The sequence below is a fragment of the Epinephelus moara genome, chromosome 16 (assembly GCF_006386435.1).
Source record: "Epinephelus moara isolate mb chromosome 16, YSFRI_EMoa_1.0, whole genome shotgun sequence".
Classification (NCBI taxonomy): Eukaryota; Metazoa; Chordata; class Actinopteri; order Perciformes; family Serranidae; genus Epinephelus; species Epinephelus moara.
In genome coordinates, this window is record NC_065521.1 from 23,504,000 (window position 1) to 23,531,521 (window position 27,522).

Below are 27,522 nucleotides of genomic sequence, written 5' to 3' on the forward strand. Positions count from 1 at the left end.
GAAAGGAAGACAATGTTGTGCCATCATTTAATGATGTTGAAATGAAACAATACAACTGCAGCAATGTACAGAAAGCTAGATTTGAAACTCAGGAATGTTTTCTAGCAGGATTTCTCTGTGCAGGAAGTGACTGACCCAAACTGTGCTCCACTACAGTATTTTGTATATCAGCAAATGACTTTCTCAGTATTATGTGATGGCTGCGGCCAAGGAAAACAAATACAGCCTCTGGCTACACCAAACTACCCCACTTTTTATGTTTGATGAGTTTATATATATCATTGATATCTACATGATTTAAAAAAATACCTTATTAGTCATATTCAAACTCCTATGAAAAAAAACACAGGAAGTCAAGATCTCCCTTCACAAACTGATTTGCAGTGATGGGTCTCATGTATAAAAATATTGTTCAATACAATGTTGTCTAGTTAATAATTAACTACACAGACAGCCGCATCGCTACTGAGTTCGTTACACCCTTGCTAACTATTCCCAGACCCAAAATGTTATGTTTTATATATATATACAAAAACTGCTCACACAAAATGCTTCTCCATACATAAGTTATTGCATTCACACATCCAAAAGTGGAAATACTAAATAATAGCAACTCCAAAATCAAAATAAAACGTAACAAATATTCAATAAAAGCAATGTGGTACAGACTCAAGCTAAGAGAAGATGCAACAGAAAAAAAGTGAACAAAATTTACATTATCAGCTGTGAAACAGTGAAATTCAGTGATGGATTTTATCAACAGGCTGTTTTGGTCCTTGTACATATGACAGACAAACTACAAACGTGTCAGAGAGGTCAGCAGGGCTTTGCCTGACAGCCCCCGACTAATGCAAAGGTCTTAAATATGACAGGACAGATCTCACAGTCATCATTTCACAAGCCTCTCCCACATTTCACTTCCTCCCAGTATGCTCAGCATCGTAACATCTATTAAGACAAACGTAATCATAGTATCAAGTCCCCAAATTGTGGACTTTAAGTCCTAAATGCAGCGTGGCCACCAGCTCAGTCCATAACACCTACTTTCCAAATCGCCCTCTGCAGATAAGACATACCAGCCCAGAAGTCCTGATTCTGCTCCTGACACCTGCAAGGAAAGGAAAAATAATCATTAATATCTATGACTACAGGAAATAATGAATATGAATACAATACCCCTAAACAATTTCCATTCATCAGCTGCCTGGTAATAATGAGACACATTTTATAGACATGCTTTTTTGGGCTCTTTTTCTTTGAAAAACATCCATGTATACATGGCTATATGTCAGACTGGGCACAGCTTTCATCAGTCATAGCTGTACTTTTCAGCCTCTCTACTTTGAGCTGACTGCTAATGTTAATATGCTAAAATACACACAGGTGGCGACAGATAAAAGACGTGAAACATGCTGATGTTTGGGCTTAACATTTAGCTTTAGTATTTTAAAGATTAGCATGTTAGGGACACCCGTGGCTTAGTGGTAGAGCAGGCGCCCCATGTACAAGGCTGTTGCTACAGCAGCCTGGGTTCGACTCCGCCCTATGGCCCTTTGCTGCATGTCACTCCCTCTCTCTCTCTCTCTCCCCCCTTCACGCTTCAAAAGCTAAAAAGCCCCCCAAAAAATCTAAAAAAAATAAATAAAAAAAAATAAAAAAGATTAGCATGTTAGCTGGTAAGCATTACATTTGGCATCATGTTAGCATTTTTGCATCGACACACAAATATATATTGCTATATTAACCCCCTTTAGCTTGTTAGCATAATGTTAAGCATGTTAGCATTTTGACATCCACACACACACACACACACACACACACGTATATATCTTTCCCTTATCTATGTTAGCTCCGTTAGCATAACATTAAGCATGTTAGCATTTTTACATCAGCCTTATTTATCTATGTTAGCTTTGTGAGCTCTGTTAGCATAATGTTAAGAAGCATGTTAGCATTTTTTTTTTTACGTCTACAGTCTGCCTTATGTATCTCTGTTAGCCCTGTTAATTTGTTAGCATAATGTTAAGAAGCATGTTAGCATTTTGACATCCACATACGTAAACATATCTTTCCCCTTATTTATCTGTTAGCTCTGTTAGCTGTTAGCATAACATTAAGCATGTTAGCATTTTTACATCAGCCTTATTTGTTAGCTCTGTTAGCATAATGTTAAGAAGCATGTTAGCATTTTTTACATCTACAGTCTGCCTTATGTATTTCTGTTAGCCCTGTTAGTTTGTTAGCATAATGTTAAGAAGCATGTTAGCATTTTGACATCCACATACATAAACATATCATTCACTTATTTATCTATGTTAGCTCTGTTAGCTAGCTAGCATATTTAACATGTTAGCATTTTTACATCAACACACAAACGTATATCTCTATATAAGCCCCTTTAGCTTGTTAGCATAATTCTAAACATGTTAGCATTTTTACCTCAACACACAAATGCATATCTGCCTTATTTATCTATGTTAGCTTTGTCAGCTCTGTTAGCATAATGTTAAGCAGCATGTTAGCATTATTACATATAAACACAAATATCTCTTTCTTAACTTGTGTTATATCAGATCTTATTTAACGTTAAACAAAGTAATTTCAATTTAGAGTAAACTTTCTGTGCACACAAGAGTAAAAAGCTAAACAGTGTTTATTATATTTAGCCTTAGTTTTATTAGCACTCTTGACACTGTTTTATTCACAAAAAAATAGTTACCTGAACTTGGTGTTGCCAACACTTTGTCATTAATTTGAGCTGATATATAGTTCCCTTATTTACTTTTGCCTGGGGACATCCTCCATGTAAAAGATGCAGCTGGAAGGCTAGCTAGTAACTTGAAAACATGGGCGTACCTGGGTGATACCAACTGCCATTCGCAACACGGGGGTGTGTGGAAGGGAACACTTGTATTTAAATAATTTAAAGGTTCATAGAGTAAATATATTGTGCCGTTAATTTCCTAGTTCAAATGAAGTATAAGCACTGCATAAAATATCAGTTGATTACCAGAGTAATTAGGACTGATCTTCTGATGGTAAATTTCCTTGCAGTTCATTCGACAGTTATAAATGAGATCACAGAAGAGACCTGTCACTCTGCGGTGATGCAACAGTCTAACATTTTTAACTGTTGGCTTTGACAACAGCACCCTGTTGCCACATCTCTGCAGCGTTCTGCATGAACTGTGGTGCAGGTGAAAGTCGGTGTGCTGACCTGCAGGGCCTGAAGCCTTAGTAGAGCCCGATCTCACTCAGGTTGATCTTTATGATGATGTCGGTGACGGCATCAAACACGAACTGCACATTCTTGGTGTCTGTGGCACAAGTGAAGTGGGTGTAGATCTCCTTGGTGTCCTTTCGTTTGTTTAAGTCTTCAAACTGGCACTGGATATAAGCTGCAGTCTCCTCGTATGAGTTTCCACCTGCAGAACAGAAGGTCATTCATAAAAAGAAGCTGGTTTTAATTTATATGAAACAGCTCAACTCATCTTAATTTTCAACAATGTGGGTTAAACACACCAAAGAAAAACAAAGATGCCACCAGCCTGTAACCAGTTGTGGCTGTGATTTAATGTCGGTGAACTGCTTGTTGGTTCTTTACTTTTCACTAAGCTTTGTCGTGTTTTTATTTGATGCAAGTTTTTGTTCACTTGGCTGTGGGGTACATGATGAGCTCATGTTTTGATTAAATGTGGAAAAACTGTCAGTAAAACATTTGAAATGCAGGGAAGCTCCTAATTATTGATGATCTTTACTGCAAGTGGCTAAATTGTGTGCGTGACTGCTGTGCAGAAACACATTCAGTGATGCTCACTATTAAGAAGTTAAGAACGATGCACCATGACACTCCTGTGTTGCAGATCTATAAATAGATACAACTGTCAAAGTCCATCATGGACATTAGAACGACTTGGGTTAATAAAACTGACAAGCAAAATGGGCTTCAGTGAATTATTCAGTTAAACTTGAAATGCCGGGATGGTGATGACGTTCACATGTGATAAAACAGCTCAACAGTAAAAACACAGAGCCTTTGTCTGACTGGTAAAAATGTCACCAATTCAAGCACATAATAAAAAAGACATTTTATATTCAAGGCTTATTTAACACACACTGAGCCAGAAAATTGGCTTTTGCCACAGAATCTCAAGCTTTCAGAATCCGCTAACAGCATGACATTCAATGTTTTTTATTCTCTTGGCAAGGTAAAATAAACTGAGACAACACTTTCTCACACCCAATTTGTCAAATACTGACACTTTGTGAGTGGCCCTAAACGTTAAAACTGTGGTGCTTTAGGTAACCCTCCAGCATCGGTTTTGGACATTCAAGATGGCGTGTCGATTTACTTTCATTGCGTGCATTGTGTCTTTTCAAAATAGACTTATGTTGTCACAGGAAATGTATAGTTTCTGCGCGTTAAATACATACAGTCTGTTTTTTTGAAAATAAACTTGTTGTTTCGACTTACTTAGGTTTAGGCAACAAAATCATGTGCACATCATCATGAACATCATGGTTTACCAACATAATGCATCTTCACATTACATACCTCACATATGTCACCTGACATATATCACTAGCGTAGCATGCTACACATACTAGCACACTACGTTGTTATTAAATTAATTTGATTGACTTTTGGTTTCACACATGGAATGAACAGTAGTCTCTTGTGTGAACGTCCAGAGTTTGTTTGACCCATCCACCTCCCCTCCAGCCCAACTGTGGACTGTCTTGCTCTTTATACTACCGCACTTGCCCAGAACGTCAAAAAATGCCGCCACCTGGTGCATCTCATACCCCTGCTAATGTGTGCCTCTGTTCCTCGGTATGTGACACAGACGACCACTGACCTGGCGTCGTCTTTTGACTAATTGCAAGTGTGATTGTGTTGATTGAGAGCTCGCATTTAGGAAGTTAAAGGGACAGTTAACCCAAAAATCAAAAATACATATTTTCCTCTTTCCTGTAGTGTTGTTTATCAGATATCAGCTGCAGAGATCTAATATCATGGAACTAGATGGCATTTAGCTTGTGGTCCTAAGAGCACTACAAAAATACGACAGCAATGTCTCTTTCAGGAAGTCATGACCAGATTACTCAAGATAATCCACAGACTTTGTTGTGATTCATGTAGGAACTACAATCTTATTTATAAACTACATCTGGCAACCGTATCACCACACAGAAGGAAGTGCGCATCTACTGCTAGCTCACCTTGCACCGCTGATTTTTTTGGTGCTTTGACCACCACAAGCCGAGTGCCTGGTTCCATTATATTTAAAAGAAGGCAGACATCTGTACAGCCGATATCTCCAACACTCAGCAACTCACACCAGAACAATATAGACTGATAAACAGCTCTGAAGGTAAGAGGAAAAACATATATTTTTGATTTAGGGGTGGACTGTCCCTTTAAGGCTCAGAAATAAATATTCCTCTGATCGAAAACACTAAAGGAGCAGCCACACACCATCTGATAATATCATGTAAAAACTTAAATCTATTGCAAAAAGGCAGGTGTCCCTCACCAGCATACTCAGGGTAGCAGATAGTGAGCGGACTCCTGCCGATCTTCTCTTCAAACAGGTCCTTCTTGTTGAGGAAGAGGATGATGGAGGTGAGCGTGAACCACTTGTTGTTGCAGATGGAATCGAAAAGCTTCATGCTCTCATGCATGCGGTTCTGAGGAGAGAGCAGATGTGAATTTACCCATATTAGGACTTTTTCCACAGAAGACATTTTGTCACAGGTGTTAATAATAAAATTAATGATGACTGAATTCCATCGAGCTGCTTTGGTTTCAGGGTCTTGGGTTGCGCTCCAAAACCTGTCCTGCACTGTGCCTGTTAGGCGTGGGGCCCACTCCAACCTGAGCTAAAGGCTCTGTAAATGAAATACCATGTGCACCAAGAAGGATAATAAACAATACAGACCAATAAAAACATGATTTACATGGCTTTTAGTGGCTGAATCCAAATGAAAAAAGGTACAGATGTGTCTTTGCCAGCACTTACAAGCTATAAAAGCTGGCTTACTGTCACACTGTCATTACATACTGAGCATCTGAATAGAATGGAGCATCATTAATGTTATTAATAACACCTGTGCTTTTCTTCTTATGATTTCCCAGTATCAACTATACGTTAAAAGGTGACCCTAACCCACAGTGTATGCATCATTTACCATCTCCTCATCCTCAGCCAAGACGAGGTCGTAGTCACTGAGCGCTACGCAGAAAATGATAGATGTGACTCCCTCGAAACAATGGATCCACTTCTTCCTCTCCGAGCGCTGACCACCGACGTCAAACATCCTGCGGGAACATACAGACATGAACTGCATCAATAAATGTACAGTGAATGTGCTCCTTTTAGTCCTACTTTCGTTTTAATTCAGTGTTTTATGAGGACAAGTGTCCACGTAAATCCAGGGCAAGAGCACGAACACAAACACAAACACACTCAAACATGTTTGCTGCCTGCATCTCCACCTGAGGCCCTCAGAGAGTTGTTTCTGACACAGAAACGAAATGAGAGAACGCCGTGTGCTTCAACACCAATTCAGTGATTGCACATCTCCAGATCCAGAGTGTTTGTTTTTTCATGGGGTTACAAAGGCAGGCCAGGGAGGCTATTACAGTTAATGTTTCACCAATATTTATAAGTACAGGAGCTAGACAAAATAACGTAAAAGGACTGAAGCCACGTAATCACATTTACTGCTACAGAGGTGGGTCACATTAGGTTGCATACCAGTCAGCAGCATGTGTGAGTAATAAAAGAGGCTTGAACATCAACCGTGACCAGGTGCATCAGTCAAATAAATACTACAAAATGATTTAACATGATGAGGGCAGCATTATGACAACGCATGATAAACACAGACAGCTGGAGGATGACCAACATGGATACGAGTAAGATACTGCAACTTAATGCATGTGAAATCAAGATTTAGTTATTTCAAAGTCATTTTCCATAAAGTGTTCGTGACTGCAATGATCCTAAGCTGTTAGATAATAAAAGGCCTTTCTTTCTCATGACCCCTCATCACATTTTGCATATGAAGAGGTAAAACTATCTAGTACTTCACAAGAAAAACAGCAAAGACTGTAGACAAAATAAACACTGTGTTCAGAACGTTTTCAGCCTGGACCCTATTTTTTCCATCTGTCTGTATCTATGTGAAAAATGGAGACAACACTTTTTAAACATGGTCAAGTACTGAGCGAAAGCACTGCAGCTGGCAGCTCTGAAACAGGCTGCAATGTAGCCGATTGGGGCCAATTAAGCACCATCAATTTGTCCATCTCCCCTCGCTTGGGGGAGATGGACATGGAGCAAGGAAGTGAGGGAGTTAAATTATCTTGGGGTCTTGTTCACGAGTGAGGGTAGAATGGAGCGTGAGACCGTCGTGGTGCGGAGACAGCTGAGTTGGGAGGCAAAGTTTTCGATTTACTGGTCCATCTACGTCCCAACCCTCACCTATGATCATGAGCTACGGGTAATGACCGAAAGAATAAGGTCGCAGACACAAGCAGCCTAAATGAGTTTCCTCCCTGGGGTGGCTGTGCTCAGCCTTAAAGATAGGGTAAGGAGCTCGGACATCCGGAGGGAGCTCGGAGTAGAGCCGCTGCTCTTTCGCATCGAGAGGGGTCAGTTGAGGTGGCTGGGGCATCTGATCAGGATGCCTCTCGTGCAACTCTCATTGGAGGTGGAGGCCCCAGGGCAGACCCAGACTACACTGTAGGGATTACATATCTCGTCTGCCCTGGGAACGCCCTCAGGAGGAGCTTGAAAGCATTGCCAGGAAGGAAGACATCTGGAAAACTTTGCACAGTCTGCTGCCCCTGCGACCCAGCTTCAGATAAGCAGTTGAAAATGGCTGGATGGATGGATAGAATTTACGTCCATTAATAGTGCTTGTTTTTGCCACAGACAGGCTCAGATTATTATTATACTGTGAGTGTCTGACAACATTATGGAAAGGATCCCGACAGAGGTTGACCTTTTTGTTAAGGAGAAGGATCCCTTTCTTTAACCCAATGACGTGTTTCCACTTCTTCCTACTGTACAAATATAAAGCCAAAGTATTCCAGCTACTGCCGCTGTCATCTTACGCTGGTGATGTCATTTGAATTCCCACCAATACACAAATCCGACCAATTACAAGCAGTGCCATGATCGCAAGCATGCCGACTGGCACACATAGCTGTCAATCAAACCCCTTTTTTGTAGCATCAATAACTAAATAAAACCAAACTTATTGGAAAAACACTTGAACACATGTCAGCATAAGAACTACCTAAAATGACAAAAAAAAAACATCTTTGGGAAAAATGTATTTGACGTGTACTTTAACATTTTAGTTTGGCCCATGTCCTATCCACTAGCATGACGAATGCTGGGTTTGTGACCTATACTGCAGCCAAACACCAGGGGGCTATCAAGATGTTTTGGCTTCACATTTGGGGAGCTGTCATGTCATCCATCCTGAAGTACAGTCTGAACAGCCCTGAAGTTACTACTGCCAAAGCCATGAGACTCCATTTAAATAAACAGTAATCTTATTAATGTAAAATACACTTGGTTCAAAGTCAACAAAATGCTTGCTCTATGCAAGCTAAAATTACTGTTCATTTAAAAGGAGTCTGGTGGGTTTGCCGATAGCAATGTCGGGGCTGTTTCTGGTTAAACAAAAAGATCTTACTTTTCTGTAATGTTGTCAGACACTTAGAATAATGATAGGAGCCTGTCAGTGGTAAAAACCAGCACTCTTGGCCGGCGTGAATTGATGGTGCACAAATGCCCCAAGTGGTTACATTGCAGCCTGTTTCATGGCTTCAGCTCTCTCACTCAATACTGGACTATTTTCAAAAACTGTTGTTCCCATCAGTCACTTAAACATGGAAAATTATAGGGTTGACACTGAAAAATACCAAAGCTACCTTCAAGTTAATCAAGTCAGGTTATTGAGGACATCTACTGTAAATGCTGAACGATACAGTAAACCAGCTCAGGCTCTAACTGCCTCTAAAGCTTAATAAGTTATCTTTATGGCACAAGCAGCCCACCTGAGGCCCGTCATGAGCGGATAAATCACAGCTATACTAACTTGAAGTAGAGATCTTTGAAGGTGAAGTGAGTTTCCACGATGCCAGTGGTCTTCACACGTGTACGTAGTACGTCCTGCTGAGTCGGGATGTAGTTCGGCTGACAAATCCTGTCCAAGTCGTTCAGGTAGCTGAGAGACAGAAAATATGTGTATATGAAGATGATCCCAGAGGCAATTAAGTGTGGCAGCATCTGCACTGTGGGCAGCTCCCAATAAGTGCTCATAAAAACAGATTAAAAAAATTAGGTTATCCATTTTTTCCAATCAAAAAGACAACCTAATGCAAAGTGATATAAACGTTTTTTGTGGTAAAGTGGGGGGTTTGCTCTGCAGACAGACATCCAAGGACTCCACAGAATGATACTAAATATGGGCTCATATTTTGGTGCTTGATAAACACTGGCTCCTTGTGGGTTGAGTAAAAACAGACCAACTCCACTGGTTCCTCTTGTCTCACAGTGTGCACCAAAGTGCACCATGACAGCTTGGCTGTTTTCAAAACAAAGAAAGTGTCCTTGAGCTCCTTTCTTTCAGGGCGACAGTGACGATAAACGCTACAGAAACAGAAAACCTTGAACTTTATCCATGTCTGATTGGTAATAAAAAGGCCAAACTATATTTAGCTCTAAGTGCTTTGGTTGTAATTCTGAACTTTTAAACACTGAACTTAATCCGACAACTGTTTCCAGTGTTTGACTATCATAATAATCTGAAACCATTTTATCAAATTAAGTGATATACTGTATAAACAGCTGTGAGTGAACAGAAACATTTTCCCGTTGTCAGTTTCTCCTTCGTGTTTCTCCTTTTTCAGGAATGCAATCAGCTGAACAACAAGCTGACACAAGACCGCGAAGAACAAGACACATCTTGCCTCCCTGTTTGTTCCAGTGGAAATGTTACAGACATGAAGGAGCAGAACTACTCTGAGTCAAACCCGTCCCGCTTCTCGGGAAGAGGGAAACGCCTTGAGAACGTACGGCAGGATATAAATGCCTTACTGTATGTGAGTTTGAAAGCAAGAAGATGGATGATGCAATTTCAAACTTCCCTATTTATCGTCAAAGTAGTTTCACTTCTATCTGGAATTTTCAGACGGCGTCAGTAAGTTGCGTAATATTGAGAAAATTACACTTAACTCATTGGAAATTTTTTTTTACAATTAAGTAGAGCTGCAATTGAGGGGTGTTTTCATTATCCACTAATCTACAGTCAATTGATCAGCTGTTAGAGCTATACAGTGTCAGAAAATGGAAAAAAACAAACAAACTATAATTTCCAAAGACCCGATGTCGTGTCATAAAATGACTGTTTTGTCCGACCAGCAGCCAAAAACCTAAGGACACTCAGTTTATTACCACGTAAGATATATAAAGAGCCAGTCCTCAAAACAGAGAAGCAACAGAGAAGATCTTGCTTATTTTTCTGTTGACTGACTGATTAACCTGAGCAAATTGCCTTGATTTCTTTTGAAAACATTGACAGAAGGCAATGACCAATGGAAGAAGATATGAGCCAAGAAGGAGAAATTAGTAAAAAGAGGAAATTAAAAACAAGAAAATTAGTATAAAAGAAAAAAAGAAAGACAGAAAACAAACACGAAAATGACCTGGAAAGACTGCTCTTAAAGTGTAAAATATAAAATAAAATAATAATGATCATTATTATTATAGGTTTTTTTTGTGGCATTTTTAAGTACATTTCTTACCAAGTTGCTCATTGCCTTCTTTCACATGTTTTTGGAAAAAAATCCCACCAATTTGCTCAGAGTTCAAAAAGTTTAAATACTTGGGAAAGATGTCTGAAAGCAGCACAAGAAAAGTGACAAAGTGACTTATCTTTTCTGCTGTACGATCAAGTTCGGGGCGGGAATCTTTAGGTACCTCACGATTAAATTCCAATTTTTTTGCCATTAATCTGTCAATGACAGCATAGTTTTTGAAGTGTGAAAGATAGAAAGAGGGGGAATGACATGCAGCAAGGGGCCACAAGCTGGAACTGTACCCGTAGCCAGTGTGGCAAGGACAGATGCCTTTGTACATGAGGTGCAGGGCCCTACCCACTGAGCCACTGGGCACCTCTACTTACTACTTTTTAAACACAGTGTATTTGTAATGATCCATTAATAGACAGATTAATTTGGCACGACAGACATTTACGTTCTCTTACTTTTCACCATCCAATTAGTTCAGCTGTCAGAAACATACAGCTGATCTCACTAGATTGTTACAGGTGATCATAATGTTGAGAATTGGGTTTTAAATTTCCAATTATCGACTTTTCTGCATCAAGACATAATATTTGAAGAGAGAGAATTGCGATGCATTTAAAAATCAATATTTTTCCGCACCCCTAGAAAAATAAAATCATCCATTGATGGACTGTTTAACTTCTTTTAAGACAAAATAATTGAAGGATGAATGCCAGATTAAATTATTTGTTTTCGTAGTTTCTTTCCTTGAATCACAGTCATCAAGGTTGCAGTTGGCGCTTGGTGAGTCTGTATGTAAAGAAAAAAACAAAGTTCCTCACTATGACGCAGAGTCGTTGAGCTGATACTCTCGTGATCGATCGAAGCACGTCTGAACTCCTTCATCTGCCCACAGCCTCTGAATCACGCCTGTTAGCTCTGGCGACATCACCCCTTCCTCTGCTGAGCCCGCCAGGACAAACAGCTGGCGGGCATCGTCCTGGGGATGAAGACAATAATTGCTGTCATTGTAAACTTGTTCATGTGGTGATGAGGACATTAAATGCAGACTGAACGTGGCTGTATTTTTCAATCCCTTTGGGCAATTGTGCACCATCAATTTATGTCCTTTTAAAGTGCTTGTTTTTGCCCCTGACAGGCTCAGATTATTACAAGTGTCCGATAACATTACAGGAAGGACCCTACACAGAAATGAAACGTCATTTTGTTCCTTTCACTGGTCTGTTTGTTATTGTGACCTTCTCTCCCTCAAGGAGATTCATTCTAAAATCTTACGAGAGGTGGCTTGTTGCAGGAAAAACAACGGTGGAAATGTTGGTGAGAGCTAGAGAGAGGAGTGCCGGGAAGAGTTTGTTGTGTTTGTGTCACGAAAGTGTATGTTAGGTGCTTTCAACAATGTGGAAAATCTGTGAGATTGCAGGAGGAGACTTCTCCTTGAGCAAGACGTGGTCAAACTAACAAACAGACCAGATCTGTGAAAGGTTGAAAGGTAGGGGAAAAAGTTTCATTTTTCTGCACAGTCTTTTTTGTGATGATGTCAGACACTTCTACTGTACTTCAATCTGAGCTTGTCAGTGGCAAAAAGAAGCACATTTAATGGACACAAATTGACAGTGCATAATTGCCTGTACGGGTTACACTGCAGTGTGTTTCGCTGCTGTAGCTGCAGCAGTCTGTCTGTTTACTCTCCATTTAGACACAAAAAACATGGGAAAATGGGGTCCAGGTTCAAAAGTACCAATTTACAGTAATTCACTTCCATTAAAAGGGCTTGTTTTTGCCACTGACGGGCTCAGATTGTTATTTAAGTGTTTGACAACATAACAGAAAACCTTTACTGAGACATGAAACATTTTTCCTTACCTTTCACAGATCTGGTCTGATTGTTAGTGTGTGTAATCATGTCTAGCTCAGGGAGAAGTCCCGTTCTGAAATCTTGCGGATTTTTCCACATTGTTGAAATCAGCTAAATATGCAGCTATGACACAGAATTTCTTTTAGATAACACTGAGATACACTCTCTGTACTCCAACACAATAAACCGGCACTCCTCTCTCCGACTCTCACTAACGTTTTCATTATTGTTTTCCACTCTTGTGAGATTTCAGAATGAGACTTCTCCTTGGGCGAAACTTGGTCACGATAACAAACAAACCAATGAAAAGTACAGAAAAACATTTCACTTCTCTGTAGAGTCCTTTCCATAGTGTTCAAAAACAAGCACATTTATTGGATGGAAAGTGACGGAGCACAAATGGCCATTGGGATTACACTGCTGCCTGCTTCTCTCAATACTGGACCAATTTAAAAACCTGTTGTCTCCATTAGTCACTTAGACACAAAAGAATGGGAAAACATGGTCCAGGTTTAAAAATACCAGAGTTCCTTTAACTTACCGCTCGAGCAGCATCCCCAAAATCTATCTTTAACCGCCCCATTGCCCTGATGATGGCCATGATGGACTGGATGGTGTTGCTGTACACCACCACTTTGTACTGTTTGCACTCCTCTTCTGAGTAGCCATCTTCATGAATGATTCTGACACAGAAACAAAATCCAAACAGGCTTTTAGCAGAGTTCGAATAACAATTTGACAGTGTGAACAATGACTTGAACAAATGTGGGACAGCTTACAGATTTGAAACATTTCATGCAACACTGTCATTAGTGCTGGAATTTGAGCTCCAGTGAGCATGCAGCATGCCTAATGTGGGAACTGGGGGAGTCTATTCAGGTCCTGCCAGGCTACGGCTGGCCTCTGTGGCCATTGTTTAACATGTTATGCAAAAGGGAGCTTCCTACACTGCCTGAGCGCAGTGAAATGAGGGTCCCACTTTGCTTCCACAGTTTTTCCGCAGAGATGAGCCCTGTTTGTAACCACAGCTCTCCCACATTATTAACCTCTAACAACAAGGCTGCAGCTGAAAGTGGGAGTGAGGGACTGTCTTTCGTCAGCGTGATACAAAAAAAAGTGTCATTTTTTTCACAGGATGTAGGAGTTTGTGTTATCAGGACTGTGTTGCAAGCTGTAACTTACTTCATCTGCTTTACTATTGTGCTTTTCCCAGATTCCCCAGCACCTGCAAAAAAAAAAGAGACAGTTAAATGAGAGCAGCCACAAAAAAAACCACCACCACATAATATCAGACAGATTCAGACCCCTCTCACATGGACGATGGATCAAACTAGCTTTTCATAGCGATTGAACTTAATCTGATTTCATGTTATCACACATCACAGTGTGCAGTGTGTTTGCGTCAAAAACCCCAGAGGAAAAGCAGCCTTGTGATGCACTTAAAGTGCAGGCATTAATGTCGGGCCCGAGGGAACATCTAGGGTCATGACGTACTTTTAATGATGCACAAAACCTTTTTTTAATTTTGTATTGACGCAAAATAGCCATTTTCCCATAAACAAGTACACACGAGAAAGATGAAATGAGTATGAGGTCATAATATGTGTTAACAAAGTGTGTATTGCAATGTTATGTAGAGATAAGAGCACAGAAGGACGAGTTTCCATACTGATATATGTCAATGCATATATCACCAGCCAAGGAGGTGTAACAGAGGTGGGAAACAGGGCGGCTTTAGTGACATTTTGGGTAAAAATCAGTCATATATATATATATATATATATATCAAATGAAAGCTCCCAGTGAGCTCTTTCTACTGCCAAAGAATTCCTTGTGAACTGAACACTGAACGGACTGAACTATTTGGGGGAAAAAGGGCATGGGGCTTACACTTAATTTAGTTTCTTTTAATGAAAGTTTTAATATTAAAGATTTAAATCAATAAAGTCAGGACAAAGTATGGTCATTTTTAGTGGGCTAGATACCACAGAAGTAAACACGGAGGCTAGAAACTCTTTTTGGTGTGATACATCTATGCGTCCATACGTCTATACATCAGATCCACCCCTCACTCCCCCACAGCTCCACCCCCTTGTCCAAATATGGTCACTTCTGGCTCCAAAAAAACAAGATGGCGACAGCCAAAACTCAAGGTTTCAAAATAAAAGTCCACAAACCAATGGGTGACATCACAGAGGCTATGTCCATCATTTTTATAGTGTGGGCTCCATACACTGTCCAAGATCTTCTCAGGTTTTCTCACTAAAGAATGTTAATTAGTTTAACCACGGCCTCTGTGAAGGAGGAAGTTCAGATTTCCACTTTTGTAGAATACACTTTTTTCCCCAGCTGTGGCCATGAGTGAATTATTTTTTTTTAAATGATTCGCATGAAGTCTTTCTATGTCTCCCATGACCCAGATCCTGGGGTCAGATTAAATCTCTGTTTTTATAATGTCTGAAGTCATTCTAATGATGTGTTTCCTTTCAGATAAGAGCAGTGATGAACAATCTGATGCACCAGTCAGAGCGTACGAGCACATCTGCTGTTTGTCATTAGCGAGAGAAAGACACAGACAACAGTGTCACAAGGAGGAGTGAGTTGCTAACTGCTTCTAACAAATGTGTATTACACAGCCTGGAGCTTCAGAGGTGCAGAGACACAGAGAGGATCATGGGAAGTAGTGAAATAGTGTGATGAGCTGGGGCGCCTCTTTAGGAAGTGAGAGCTTTCACAATATTGTCCATCTGTGACAAATGATGAACTGATAACCAGGACAGTTGATAGTGCTTCCATTTCAACAAAGGCCACTGTGATAATGATGAGCGGGAAAATAATTACACACAAGGAACTTTTACAATATTTCTACAACAATCTGCCACACAGGAAACAGTTGTCACGCTTCTGGCTGTGCCAGTGTTTTTCCACTGGAGAGACAATCCCAGATATCGTCCTGTTTTGGGCGTAGGAGAGCAGAGGGGCCATAAAAACACCACATATGATTAAGAGTCTGTGTACATGCTTAAAATAACAAACATCAACTTGTTCTCTCACTTTATAGTATAATTGATACTTAACCCCAAATCTGAACAGCGTCATCACAACGTGTAGTGTCAACGTGTAGCATAGTGTTTCTCATGATCTCTTATCTCTTGATGATTGAACATATTTAATGACTAATGATCTGATCAATTCGATTTCTCATCATTATGTTAGCAGACACTTTTTTTTACCAGCTGGCAAGGAGTTTCCCTGGGATTGTTCGCACTATCCCAGCCCTCTGTGACGATGGCTCCAACAGCAACATCTCCCTAACTATGTTTATTGGAATCATACAGCAGACACAGGGCTGCAAGAAACAGTTATTTTCAGTATAATTTAATCTGCATGTTATTTTCTCGATTTATCCTGGTCTATAAAATGTGAACAACTCCTGTGTATTTCCTAAATCTCACAGTGACGTTTCACATTTTTTGTTTTGTCCAACCAACAGTTCAAAACCTTAAAAAAAAAAAAGGTAAAGCATGAATAGACAGAGCACAACTCCTGACATTCTGAAAACCAGTCAGTGTCACAATATGCAACCAAGGGCTGAAACACTAACAAAATGCCTGTAGCAAGCTAAAAACATTAGATTTAAGCATTTAAAGGATTATTTTAGTCCACCAGAGAGAAAAGGTTACACCGACAAACTTATTATTGTTGATTTATCTCAGTCCCCCTTCTGCTTACCTTGTTTATCTTGGAGAAATTATCCCACTGAGTGGCCAGAAGTGAAATACTTTGATATTTACAACTATTTGATAATTTAAAGCTAATAAAGATCAAAACCAGGCATTATAGTGTACTTAGTTTCAACCTCTACAGCTTGTCTGGCCAAATTAGCAAAGTAACTCTTCTTTTATTCATATCTTGCTGCTGATGCCTCAGCAGAGTCGCCTTTAAGCCGGCATGGGAGGTTTCATCAATGCCGAATTAACATCTGTGTAAAAGGAGAGCTGGCAGGACAGGACCATGGACAGAACGGGTGTGACATTTTGACGACGTGTTAGGTGTGCTACACAACACCGGGAGATTCAAAAAGTAGCAATTAGCAGCTCAAAGAAGAGGAACTGACCGATTTGTCCGCAAATTGGAGAGACAATTATGTCCGAGAGCTCCTTACCCTCCGAGCGGACAAGATCATCCATCATATAACAGGGACAATAAATGATTGTTACTGCCTTGTTGTGCTATTGTTATTGTTTAGAAAAGCGCTGCTGACATGTATGTTATATGACACACCAGAGGCTGTTGTTTGGTTCTGTGTAAAAATGCAAAGGTAGTATGTCATGTATTGCGAAATTGGGGACTGGAGCGAGTCCTTATGAGGAGTTGGGCATGAGATAGTTGAGTCACGAGCACAATGGCAGATGGACAAAGTTTGGAGACAAGTGAAGAGCAAAAAGGAGAGTGATAAAAGAAGAGGAAAAACAAGAGTAAACCTCAGTCAGGCGTTCAAGAGATGGAGAGAGCTCCGTGACCAAAGAGGCTTCAAAACCGATGTCCAGCTAGCTTTCTTTCTAATGGATCAGTAAGTAACACGGCTAAATGTTAGCTAGCCGAGAGAGGACTGTACTGTACTGGCTGCTAGTAGTGGCTGGCCAGCACTGCAAATCGCTGCAACCAGGGACCGGGTAGCGAGTGTTGGTCGGCTGACATCCTCGTTGCCATTCTATGGCAGCGCTTGGACAGTGATACCCCCCTCCCTTCCTTCTGTTCTCTTCTCACGGAGGCAGCTATCAACGGACATCGCCCAGCTAAGTTACGCCCAGCTAAGTGAACACTGAACTTTGTTTCCTATTCAATTTGAGCTCCAACCGGCCGCATCGTTTCCATACGGTACCGTTTATTCTAGAATCGAGACTGTTTACATGTGCATATTGGTATAATTCCACTGTGTCTACTGTTGTTTGTACTGATACTGTACATATTGGTATCATTTACAGTGAGCTGTTTGTACTGATACTGTACATTCTGGTATAATTATTTGCATTACTATTTGTTTTTTCTTCAGATAGTATAATTATTTGCATTACTATTTGTTTTTTCTTCAGATAAATCTGATAATTGTTGCTCGGTGTCTTTACTCATTTATTTAGTAGAGTGTCCACACACTCATTCTACATATACAGAGAGGTATAACGGTGGCTTTACAGCCTACATTTTATTTAATTTAGAGAGTCTAAGAGAGTCATATTATTGATTATCTCTGATCCCCACGGTCAATTTGGTTGTTGTGACAGTGCAACACAACACCGAGGACTCTAGGCCAAGCTAAAAAAAAAAAAAAAGTGAATCCTTTCTGTTGCCTCTTTAAACAAAGCAGATACTGCGTGTTAATCAGTGAGCTTTAGAGGTGCTGGTAGCCAGATTTTGATACCTTTGGACAGAGCCAGGCTAACTGTTTCCCCTGTTTCAAGTCTTTATGCTAAGCTAGGTTAAATGTCTTCTGATTCCAGGTTCATATTTATGGCTGCAGTACCATATTTGGCCTCTGGGACAAATTAACAGCCCAACTGATTGGCCAATGCCAATGAGATCTGAACTCAGGTGTCTGTGGAGGCAATTCAGTGCTTGATGTCTGTGCCACACAATGACTCACTCTACAATCAGCAATTTTTCACAGTTGAAGTTTAATTAAAGAGGCATGAGAACATGTGTGCACATGACAGACAAACTCACGCAACCAGTGAGAAATTATTTCCATAAACGTCTGGGGGGGAGTTTACACTGGCAGAAGAGCCTCCTTTTGCATTATATAACTGCAATAATTATCGTAACTGCAGGATGAAGGAGGTGTCGGGAACTGGGAAATAAAATATGGATACTTGCCTATTTTTTTAAAGCAGCCAAGAACAAGTCTGAATATGAGAAGAATTTTTAAATAAAGATATTCATTGTTTTAATACTGTTATTTCACTAAAAGGTGGTTGAAACACATTCCTGCTGCCAGCTAGGAATCCTTAGCAGATGAATTTTGTCAAGGAGGCTTACAGTAGAGTAATATGTTTAGATGGCTGGCCAACAAGAATTAAATCCACAAATTCTTTGGTTAAGCTGTCACCAGCAAAAGAGATTTACGCCCGCTCACACAGACGGGGAGGGGAGGACAAATTGTGTTGATCCCTTTCCTCAGTTCTGTCAGTCACCAATTCTCTCATTCATGGCATTTTTTGGCTGATCATCAGCTGTGGCCTCCTGCCAGTTCATGAACCAACTTTACACAGACATTTACTGAGTCGTCCAAACCCATGCAGACTCCAAACCAAGCCTCATTTAACAAGAATCTGAAATGCAGATTTTTTATGAATTACCATTCGTGGTCAAATGGGAAACCATTTTCACTGGAGGGGTGCGTCGGCTCTCCAGCTTTGTGGTTTTGTACAAAGAGCAGCAGCCGAACTCTGCTTTGTTTTTCCCCTACAACTCTCTTGTTCCTGCACAGACAGGGGGTGGAGGGCACTGCATGGAAAAATCGCTTCCCCCTCAACCCTGTGGTCAGAACTTTAAAAACGTCCATACGATGAGATTTTAGTCTGCATCGTGATGTTGAACCACCACCACACGTATCAGCCTTACGTTAGATCAGTCAGCTGCAGGTGGGATTCATCTGTATCCCTGACAACCTGATCCAGCAACCACATCTATGTGACTTCAGGTTTTACTTCAGTCAGGACTCGACTACCCAAAATAGCTTTTCTTCCACACAACAAAATGACGTGATCAGCCTGTAATCTATCAACAAAACAGTGGAAACAGTCTGATAAATTTCACCTCACAGTTGTGGCTCTAAAATGGAGGGAAGCAGATTTACTGGCATAGTTTTGTTCTGCCATATCTTTTAGATGAAAGAGCAAGAAAAATCACTGTAAACATAAAACTGCCTTTCTTTGTGAGAATAATGCTACTACCAGGAATGTAGTCTGACTCACAGGATGTAGACTGTGTGTATAAGCCTGCCATTGGTCATCTATTTCAGACAGTCCTCCTCCCTTCTCACTATCTCCCAGTACTATTTTGCAAACGCACTGGACTGCTTCCTGGGCTTAGCGCCGCCCCAGATGACTGTGATTGGTTTAGAGAAATACAAACAACCCAGAGTGTTTTTACAGTCTTAGTGCAGAATTATGATGGGTTCAGCCAGACCTTTATTCAGTGCTAGATATGTCTGGCTATGCGAGACTATCAGGAATGTGACCCAGAACACAATCAATAAGGAAAAAAGCTAGACAGGTCTGATTGCAGCCCCGGTGTGATGTTCTGTTGCGCTAATCAGGAACGTAGGACAGGAAGATCCTGGCTGGTGGGGCGTATGAATGGCCCATGTCGACGTTCATGGTTGCAGTTCAGGCACACATATTCAAAATGTTAGGATGCATGGTGGCTGGTTCTGCATGCAGAGAAAGCCAGGTTGAAATTTCCATCAAGCAGGACTCCACGTCTACTGTGTAAATATATGTGTTTGGGGATGCATCCTGTAAGCTAGCTAGCAAGCTAGCACTAAACATTTTGCTACCAGCACTATAGGGGTGGGCGATATATTGATTATACTTGATGTATCGCAGCTTGTTCCACGTGGGATGTATGAAATGACTATATCCCTAACATCAAGTAAATTGTCATGTCATTTTTTAAGCCACCAGCATGAGACTTTTCGGCGTTTGAGGTCTCTCACTCTCTCCTATGGCTCCCTCCCTCTTACAGACATGAAAAGACGAAAAAAGGACTCACAAACACGATACGTCACACACCCTCCCAGAAAGACCACTCTCTCCTGGGGGATAGTGTGTAAGCTGGCGAGGCGTGTGTTTTTGTATCTGCAGGGCTCCAAACCACGACCACTTAGTCGAATTTTGCGACTATGGAGCACCATTGCGACTTCCAAATATCATTAATATATGAACTAGAGAGCTGCTCCTTTTTCCCCCAGCTCACAGTGAATAAAATGTCACATTTAATGGCACCACAGTAACAGTGTGTGAGCAGGCAAGGTGTGTGTTTTTTGTACCTGCAGGCCTCCAGACTATGACTACATTGTCATATTTTGCGACCATGGAGCACCAGTGCAACTTGGAAATATTATTGATACATATCCTGGAGAGTGGTTAGTTTGTTTCCCTCTCACAGAAAATAAATTCTCGCATTTAACAGTGCATTAGTAAAAGTTTAACTTCCTGGTAACTAACATCTAACTGTTGACCAGAGGTTCAAGTTCACAGCAAAAACAACAACGCGTCCCTCCAGAGACGAGTCGGGTGCTTCAGAATAAAAGCACCAGTGGTTTTGCTTTGATTTATTTCATTATAAAAATACTTTATTTAACTTCATTATAACAGTAGGCTTCTGTTTTAGTGTTAATATAAAAGAACCTTATTAAATTTTGTTATATGACAGCAGCTGATTTATTTAACTTTATTGTAACTGTAGACCATTTACCCCACTTGTTTCATCTAAGTCACAAATAATAATATAATTTATAATTTAAAAATCTGACAAGAAGTGAGTCACCAACAACAAAGAACCACTGATTTCACAGAGAGGCCGATACAGCAGCAGTCGGTAAAGTTACTGGACCAAAGAAGAAAAAAAGGGGGTCAGTAGCTGCGTGGGTGTTTTGTAATGTGCGCTGCAATCAGATTGTTCTGAAAAAAGCAGGAAAAGACTTTTAGAATAGATAAAATGATCACATCTAGAAATGTGCAAAGCGTGGAAAGTGTGCAGTCTTGATCACTAACTGTCAGTGCTGACACACAGTAGTTCCTGTTACAGTGATTATTGTTGAGACATGAATGAGTGGGATTTCTTTGGAAGAATAGTATGTAATCTCTTTATGGAATTTCAAACTTTACTAAGATTTGCAACATGACAGGTCATGATCTTGTGTTTCTCTGAAGCTATTTCAGGGGCTTGCCTTATTCTTTCGACTTGTCCGTCCAGAACAAAGCACAGATGATATCATTAATATCTGTGGCAATTGATTTGTCCGTTGAACATCCCAGAACATATTGTTTTAAAAATATTTAGTTTAAAGTTAAGAAAAAAACATCCATTGATAGCAAACAAGTCTGTCATAGGGAGTTTTTTTCAAGATCAATAAAATTATGAAACTTGTTGAGACGCAGCTCTCTGTGGGGGGTGGGGGGGGGGGGGTTGTAATGTCTTCAGGAAGTCTGGCTGCATGAATGAATGTAGTGATGATTTCATTTCAGTGTCTAATTTAATAGCTTTCCTCAGAATAATCCATTTAATTAAATACTCGGTACTCTCAGTTATTCTGGTAACATGAGATCATGTTACAGGAAAGATAAAAACACCTAGTGGGGACTCCACACACGGAAACGCTCTGGTGACCTATCTCTTAAAAATATATCACAGTATATAGCACAGTTTCTGTTTTATTCATCTCTTCATTCTTCTGATATGAATTGTTAAGTGTCTTGCGCAACATTTCCTGAGTAAAAAGTACAGTCTCAATCAAAAGGTCAAAAGCATTGCGTCACGATTTCATCAGTACAATCAGCTCGTGTCCTGCACACTTCTTTTCAATGCAAAACATTTTGGAGTCAACAAGTAGGTGGTGGTGTATGTTTAACTGTATTATTTTTTTGTACGTCAGTGTAGTTTCAGCTGATATGTGTCACAAACATGCTCAGAGAGTGGCTTTATATAAAGCTGCTCTAATAAATATCTTTATATTAACAATGTTTAAAGTGACTTTGTATATAAAAGAGGTTGCTTGTCGTGACTTCTTTTAAATCACTTATTAAAACCAGTTTTTATAGACTTGATTTTATGTCATGTCATCTTTTTATTAATGTTATTTCCTTTTCATTCTGTTGTTTTGTTGCTTTTGTTGTTTTTGGTCTTTTTATCTGTATTCATTTATACATACATTTATACATTTAGACATTTTGCATTTGCATTTCCTGACTTGACCCTAGTTTTATCTCTCTTATGTTTGGAGGGATTGTTTGGCTTCCTGTTGTTATATTGCCTTCTGAGTATCATGTTTCTGCTTTTGCTTTGCTTGTTAAAGCACTTTGTAAACTTTGTTTTTATAGGTGCTGTTATGTCATTATTATTATTACTGGTACTATTATTAACCCACGGAGCATTATCACCAAATTCTGCAGTTCCCCTCAACTCTACTAAGAGTTATAAAGTATTTCAGCTCTGTTTTGGTTTTATAGGCCACTCTCCGCTCTCATCAGCGCTATTTCCATCTGCAGCAAGTGGCTATTTTCCAACCTGGTCTCACTCACTCCCAAAACACGCTTCTTGGTCAGCGTCCCCTTTCCACCAACTCCAATATAAATCCACCTGTGTCATTATCACACATTTAAAGTAACAGATAAAGTATACAGAGTGCAAAAGTCCACTTAAGGCAGGTGTAAGGGGAGGTGGATGAGTCCAACAAGCACAGGACTTTGACCTAGGAAACCGTTGTTTGTATCACGTTAAATTAAAAGTCAACGTTGAGTTATTTTGCCACGTCACTAACAACATCCATGAATAATTTCCTAACACTAAACAATCGGTTTAGTTGCCTAAACCTAACTGCCAAGGCCTTCTGCATCAAGATACAGTGCAAAAGGCTGCCGACAGGGGGTTCTACCTGAGCATCAAACAAGTGTGACAAGAAGGAATAAGATTATGTTGTGTTTTAAGTGAAAAAAGCTAAAAAAAAACCCAAAACAAAACACCAGACAAAGTAAGTGACTAGCTGGTGAACACAGGAAGTATTGGAGAACAAACGGAGGTAAAAGAGATCAGGGACAATTAAGCTGTTTGATAAATTGTGGTGAGCATTTGTCATTACTTTTATGATTATATAAAAATTATTATTAACTCCTGTGATGGCATATAAAGTGTAGTGGACAGCTGTCTCTCAAACAGCTGTTCCTCTAACAAGGTGTGATTTGGGTTTCAAGATAAATCTGAGGGGTCGTCACATGATTAAGAGGAGTAAGGCTGTTTCAGAAAATAGTTTTTTTTCTTATTTTCCTCAAATATTTCCTTTTTTCATATGACATATTGGACACTTTCACTTCTCCAGGCCTCTAAATGTTCTCCTGACGCCAAAACCCATGATGACTAGGGTCAAAAGTGACACCGCTTCATTTGAAGGGGTCACAAGCTCATCAGCGCCGGTAGAGAGGAAATATTTGTAGCTAGGAAATGGGATGTGGCGTTAAATGACTTTCTGAAAACTGGCACAGGACAGGGGTTACTGCTAGAGGGCACAGAGCATGAAAATGTTGAGTGCTGCTGGACTGGGGGGGGGATTTAATCCCCCTGGCACGTCTGTGCAGTCCACACCCACAGTGTGAGGACCACCGAGTGTGTGTCAGTTATATAGACCAGGACATAGTGCAGTTACATACAGTCAGTGGTCAGTACGGTGTAGAAGTCACTATTAACATGCACCTACAGTTTTGTTCCAGTGAATTTAACTGTACCAGCCCAGTGAACTGTTTCTAGAATAATTCAATGACTACAGACAGTGCCAAGTAAGATGGAGAAGAATGAATATCACCTTAAATCACTAAATATCAATGGAGCTGAAATGACTGGTTTGTTAATCCATGAGACAATCAATAGAAAATTAATTGGCAAGAATTTTGATGTGTCAATCAGTGCTTTAGGTATTTTATCTAGCAAAAAAATGTATGTAATATGTAAGTATCTCCCATATCTAGCTTCTTCATCTCTTGATCTGATGCTGTTCTTTGTCTTATATGATGGTAAACTGAATAATGTTGAGTTTTGAAGATGTTGTTTGGACAAATTAAAAGAATACGTCTCCCACAAAATCATCATGTCTATCAGTTAGTTATCCCATGTTACGTTGAATTCGTGAAGAAAACTGTTTTCCTCTCATGTCTCCACAGTGAACAAAGAATCCAAAAACTTGATCAATGAAAATGAAACAGCAGCGAAACTACATCAAAATGTCCGTTTACAAAATCTCACACAATTCCTGCAGTAAAATCCAGCTGTCATTTATCTAGTTGTATGCTCTCTTCTTCCTACCATATTCACTTTTACTTAAACTTTTAAAACACTATTAAAAAACACTTTCACCAACAAGTAGCGGGCCTGGGCAAGCACGAACATTTGAACTCTGCTCGTGCATTCCATTGCGTTGCCAAGGGGCGTTACTCGTCCGTGCAGTGTATGCAGAAGTGGTTTTAATAGTAACATCTATGCGAAAATACATGTGTTTGAGTGACTGCATAAATGAGACTTGGATTACACTGCGGAAGTTGCGTGAGAGTTTGTAGAAGGATGATTTGATATAGTTTCGCTGTTTTTAAACATGGCCCCCAAATGACTTCAATTGATAAAGAATTTTTTGCTATTTTTAGATTCTTCGTTCACTGTGAAGGCATGCAGGAGAAGCAAAGTTTTCTTTATGAATTCAACACACTATGGGATGAGTCATTCATATACAAATGGTCATTTTGTGGGTGAGGTATTCCTTTAAGAAATCTGAAGACATCAACTTGAGCTTCAGGAAACTAAACCTAAAAATCAGTCAGGCTGTATCATAATGTACAGTATGTAGAAATACAGCGAGAAAACAAAGCATGTTAAGGTATTTGGTTTATACTTCTCACATTAACTTGTGATAACATGAAGCTCAACTGTTTCAGAAGTAATTATGGGACAATCCTAAATCAGAAGCTGCTTTGTGTTATTAGTTTAGACACCAAAATTATTACCACAATTAAAGAAAATGAAACACAGCAATAAGTATCTGAGCTGATAATCTCCAACACAGATAAAACCATCTCCTTGTCACTTCTTGGTGCTTACAGGTCAACAGTCTGCCCAGGGTCAGCTGTGAAGTTTTGTTTACAGGCCCACAAGAGTCACAACGTGTTATGTGACAAGTGACAACACTTAATCAACAAACAGTGTCCTCTGACTGCGACTCAGAAAGCTCCGAGTTAACCCACCAACATCTGGTTTACTTTTACAAGTTCTGTCAGTGGAGTCGTGATGAGCCACAGCTGCATTGAACCAACACAGGCAGGAGGAAGAGGAGGAGGAGGAGGAGGAGAGTTTGGAGTCATAAACTAAAGACTGCAGTGAAAAGTGAACATTAAAAGTACCCAAGCATTACAGCGATTTCATGCATTATAACAAAAGTAAGACAGTTCCTACCGAGCAGGAGCAGTTTGACTTCTTTGGAGGATTTCTCTCTGTCTTCCCGCAGGTTTCTATCAATCATTTTACTCCTCTCCACCGCAGCTTTGTCCTCGGCGCTGATCGTGCAGCCCATTTTCACTCTCAAACTACTTCTTTAGCGTCGGACTGATTTCAGTTTCAGCTGCTCATGAGTTGAAGGGGAAACGCCGTCAAACGACCCCGGACTCGGTGCGAGCTGAAGTTTCCCAGCCGAGGAGAAGCGGAGCCAGAGAAGAGAAGAGGGGAAAGGCGTTGGCACCGGAGACTCGTCTGTCTGTCCAACTCAAACCACTGTAGTCTGACACTGAGCGCACACTGCTCCACTCCACACACTCCTGTCTGTACAGGTGATTAAACACGAGGGTTCAAGCCAAAAAAACTCCCCAAATAATGTTTTAAAATATTTTTATCCAATTAATCCGAAGTTAAGAATACAAAACTAGAAAAAGAAGAAATCAAAACACAAACTTAAATTAAAAATCAAGCCTGTTTCCAACGTTTTAAAAGAAAAACTCGCATTAAAAATCACCAGGTTTTCCCCTCAAGACTTTTGCTGCTGCGCAGTCGCGCGTTCACCCAGCTGATCCAGCTGCAAACCAAGAAAACGGCACTGAAAAAGGAAAATTGATGCGGCCCCAGGGGCTGATGGGAAATGTAGTCGCCTCTAAACTACCACATATGTTCATTTGTGCCTGTGTGGCTTAAATATAACTTATAGTCGGACACAAACCGACATGCTCCACACAAGCCCTCCTGAATTTAGATATAATGTCGTTTAAACCGGGCTGAACATACACATGTGCAGGTTTTATGTTCATTTACAGTCAGCAGAGTGCAGCAGCAGCTTTGTGTGGTGTGAGAGCGCCCCCAGTGGAGCCACAGCTGAACTGCATGTGTGATTAATCTGCCCAATCTGCTCTTTGCTGCTAAATGACAGGAAAAGACACACTTCTCCGGTCAACAGGTCAAATTCACCGTCAGGATTTTGTCTTAATTTTAAACCTCTGTTGTTCCTGGTCGCCTTATTAGAAACCTGCAACTTTTATTGGACCTATGTGGCAACTTTGAGTCGATCATCAAACATGTGGCAACATGAACAAACAAGGTACTGGATGTCATGACATCACACACTATGAGTAGCTCACATTGAATTTAGCTCATCAGTAACTGTAGTTTAATTACATATTTTTTCTTGGTTACTGAAACTGACTCCAATTGCATTTATTTTTTAATTTAATTGCATGTAACTCACAGGTGTCAAACATATGGCCCGGGGGCCAGAACCGGCCTGCCAAAGAGTCCAATCCGGCCCTCTTGATGACCTTGCACACCTAATAGTGATGCACTTGTGAAGGCTAAGAGGTGCCAGGTTTCAGGTGAGTAGCTTTCTTCATGTAAAATACAGCTTCAGAGGCTTTTCCAACCCGACCAAAATACAATTCTTTCCTTTCAGTTTAGTTTGGTGTGGTGACATCAGGATTACTACACAGGAGTGGCATTGTAAGGAAAAATACACTGTGAGTAGTAAACTGAATGTGGAAAAACTGAGAAATATTGAAATTGCATTCATTCTTCTGAAGACATCACAGGGTGTTTGTCA

General features: G+C 40.2%; 1 protein-coding gene across 1 annotated transcript; it reads right to left on the minus strand.

Moving 5' to 3' along the window:
* Positions 1–13: 13 nt before the first annotated feature.
* On the minus strand, positions 14–26,514 carry gnai3 (guanine nucleotide binding protein (G protein), alpha inhibiting activity polypeptide 3). The gene is made up of 9 exons (XM_050065168.1): positions 25,899–26,514; positions 13,869–13,911; positions 13,228–13,369; positions 11,653–11,810; positions 9,121–9,249; positions 6,193–6,322; positions 5,538–5,691; positions 3,218–3,425; positions 14–1,108 (listed from the first exon to the last, which is right to left on the minus strand). Exons 1-8 carry the CDS (start codon positions 26,014–26,016, stop codon positions 3,235–3,237), a joined length of 1,065 nt encoding a protein of 354 aa, XP_049921125.1. The 5' UTR covers positions 26,017–26,514; the 3' UTR covers positions 14–1,108; positions 3,218–3,234.
* Positions 26,515–27,522: the final 1,008 nt, after the last annotated feature.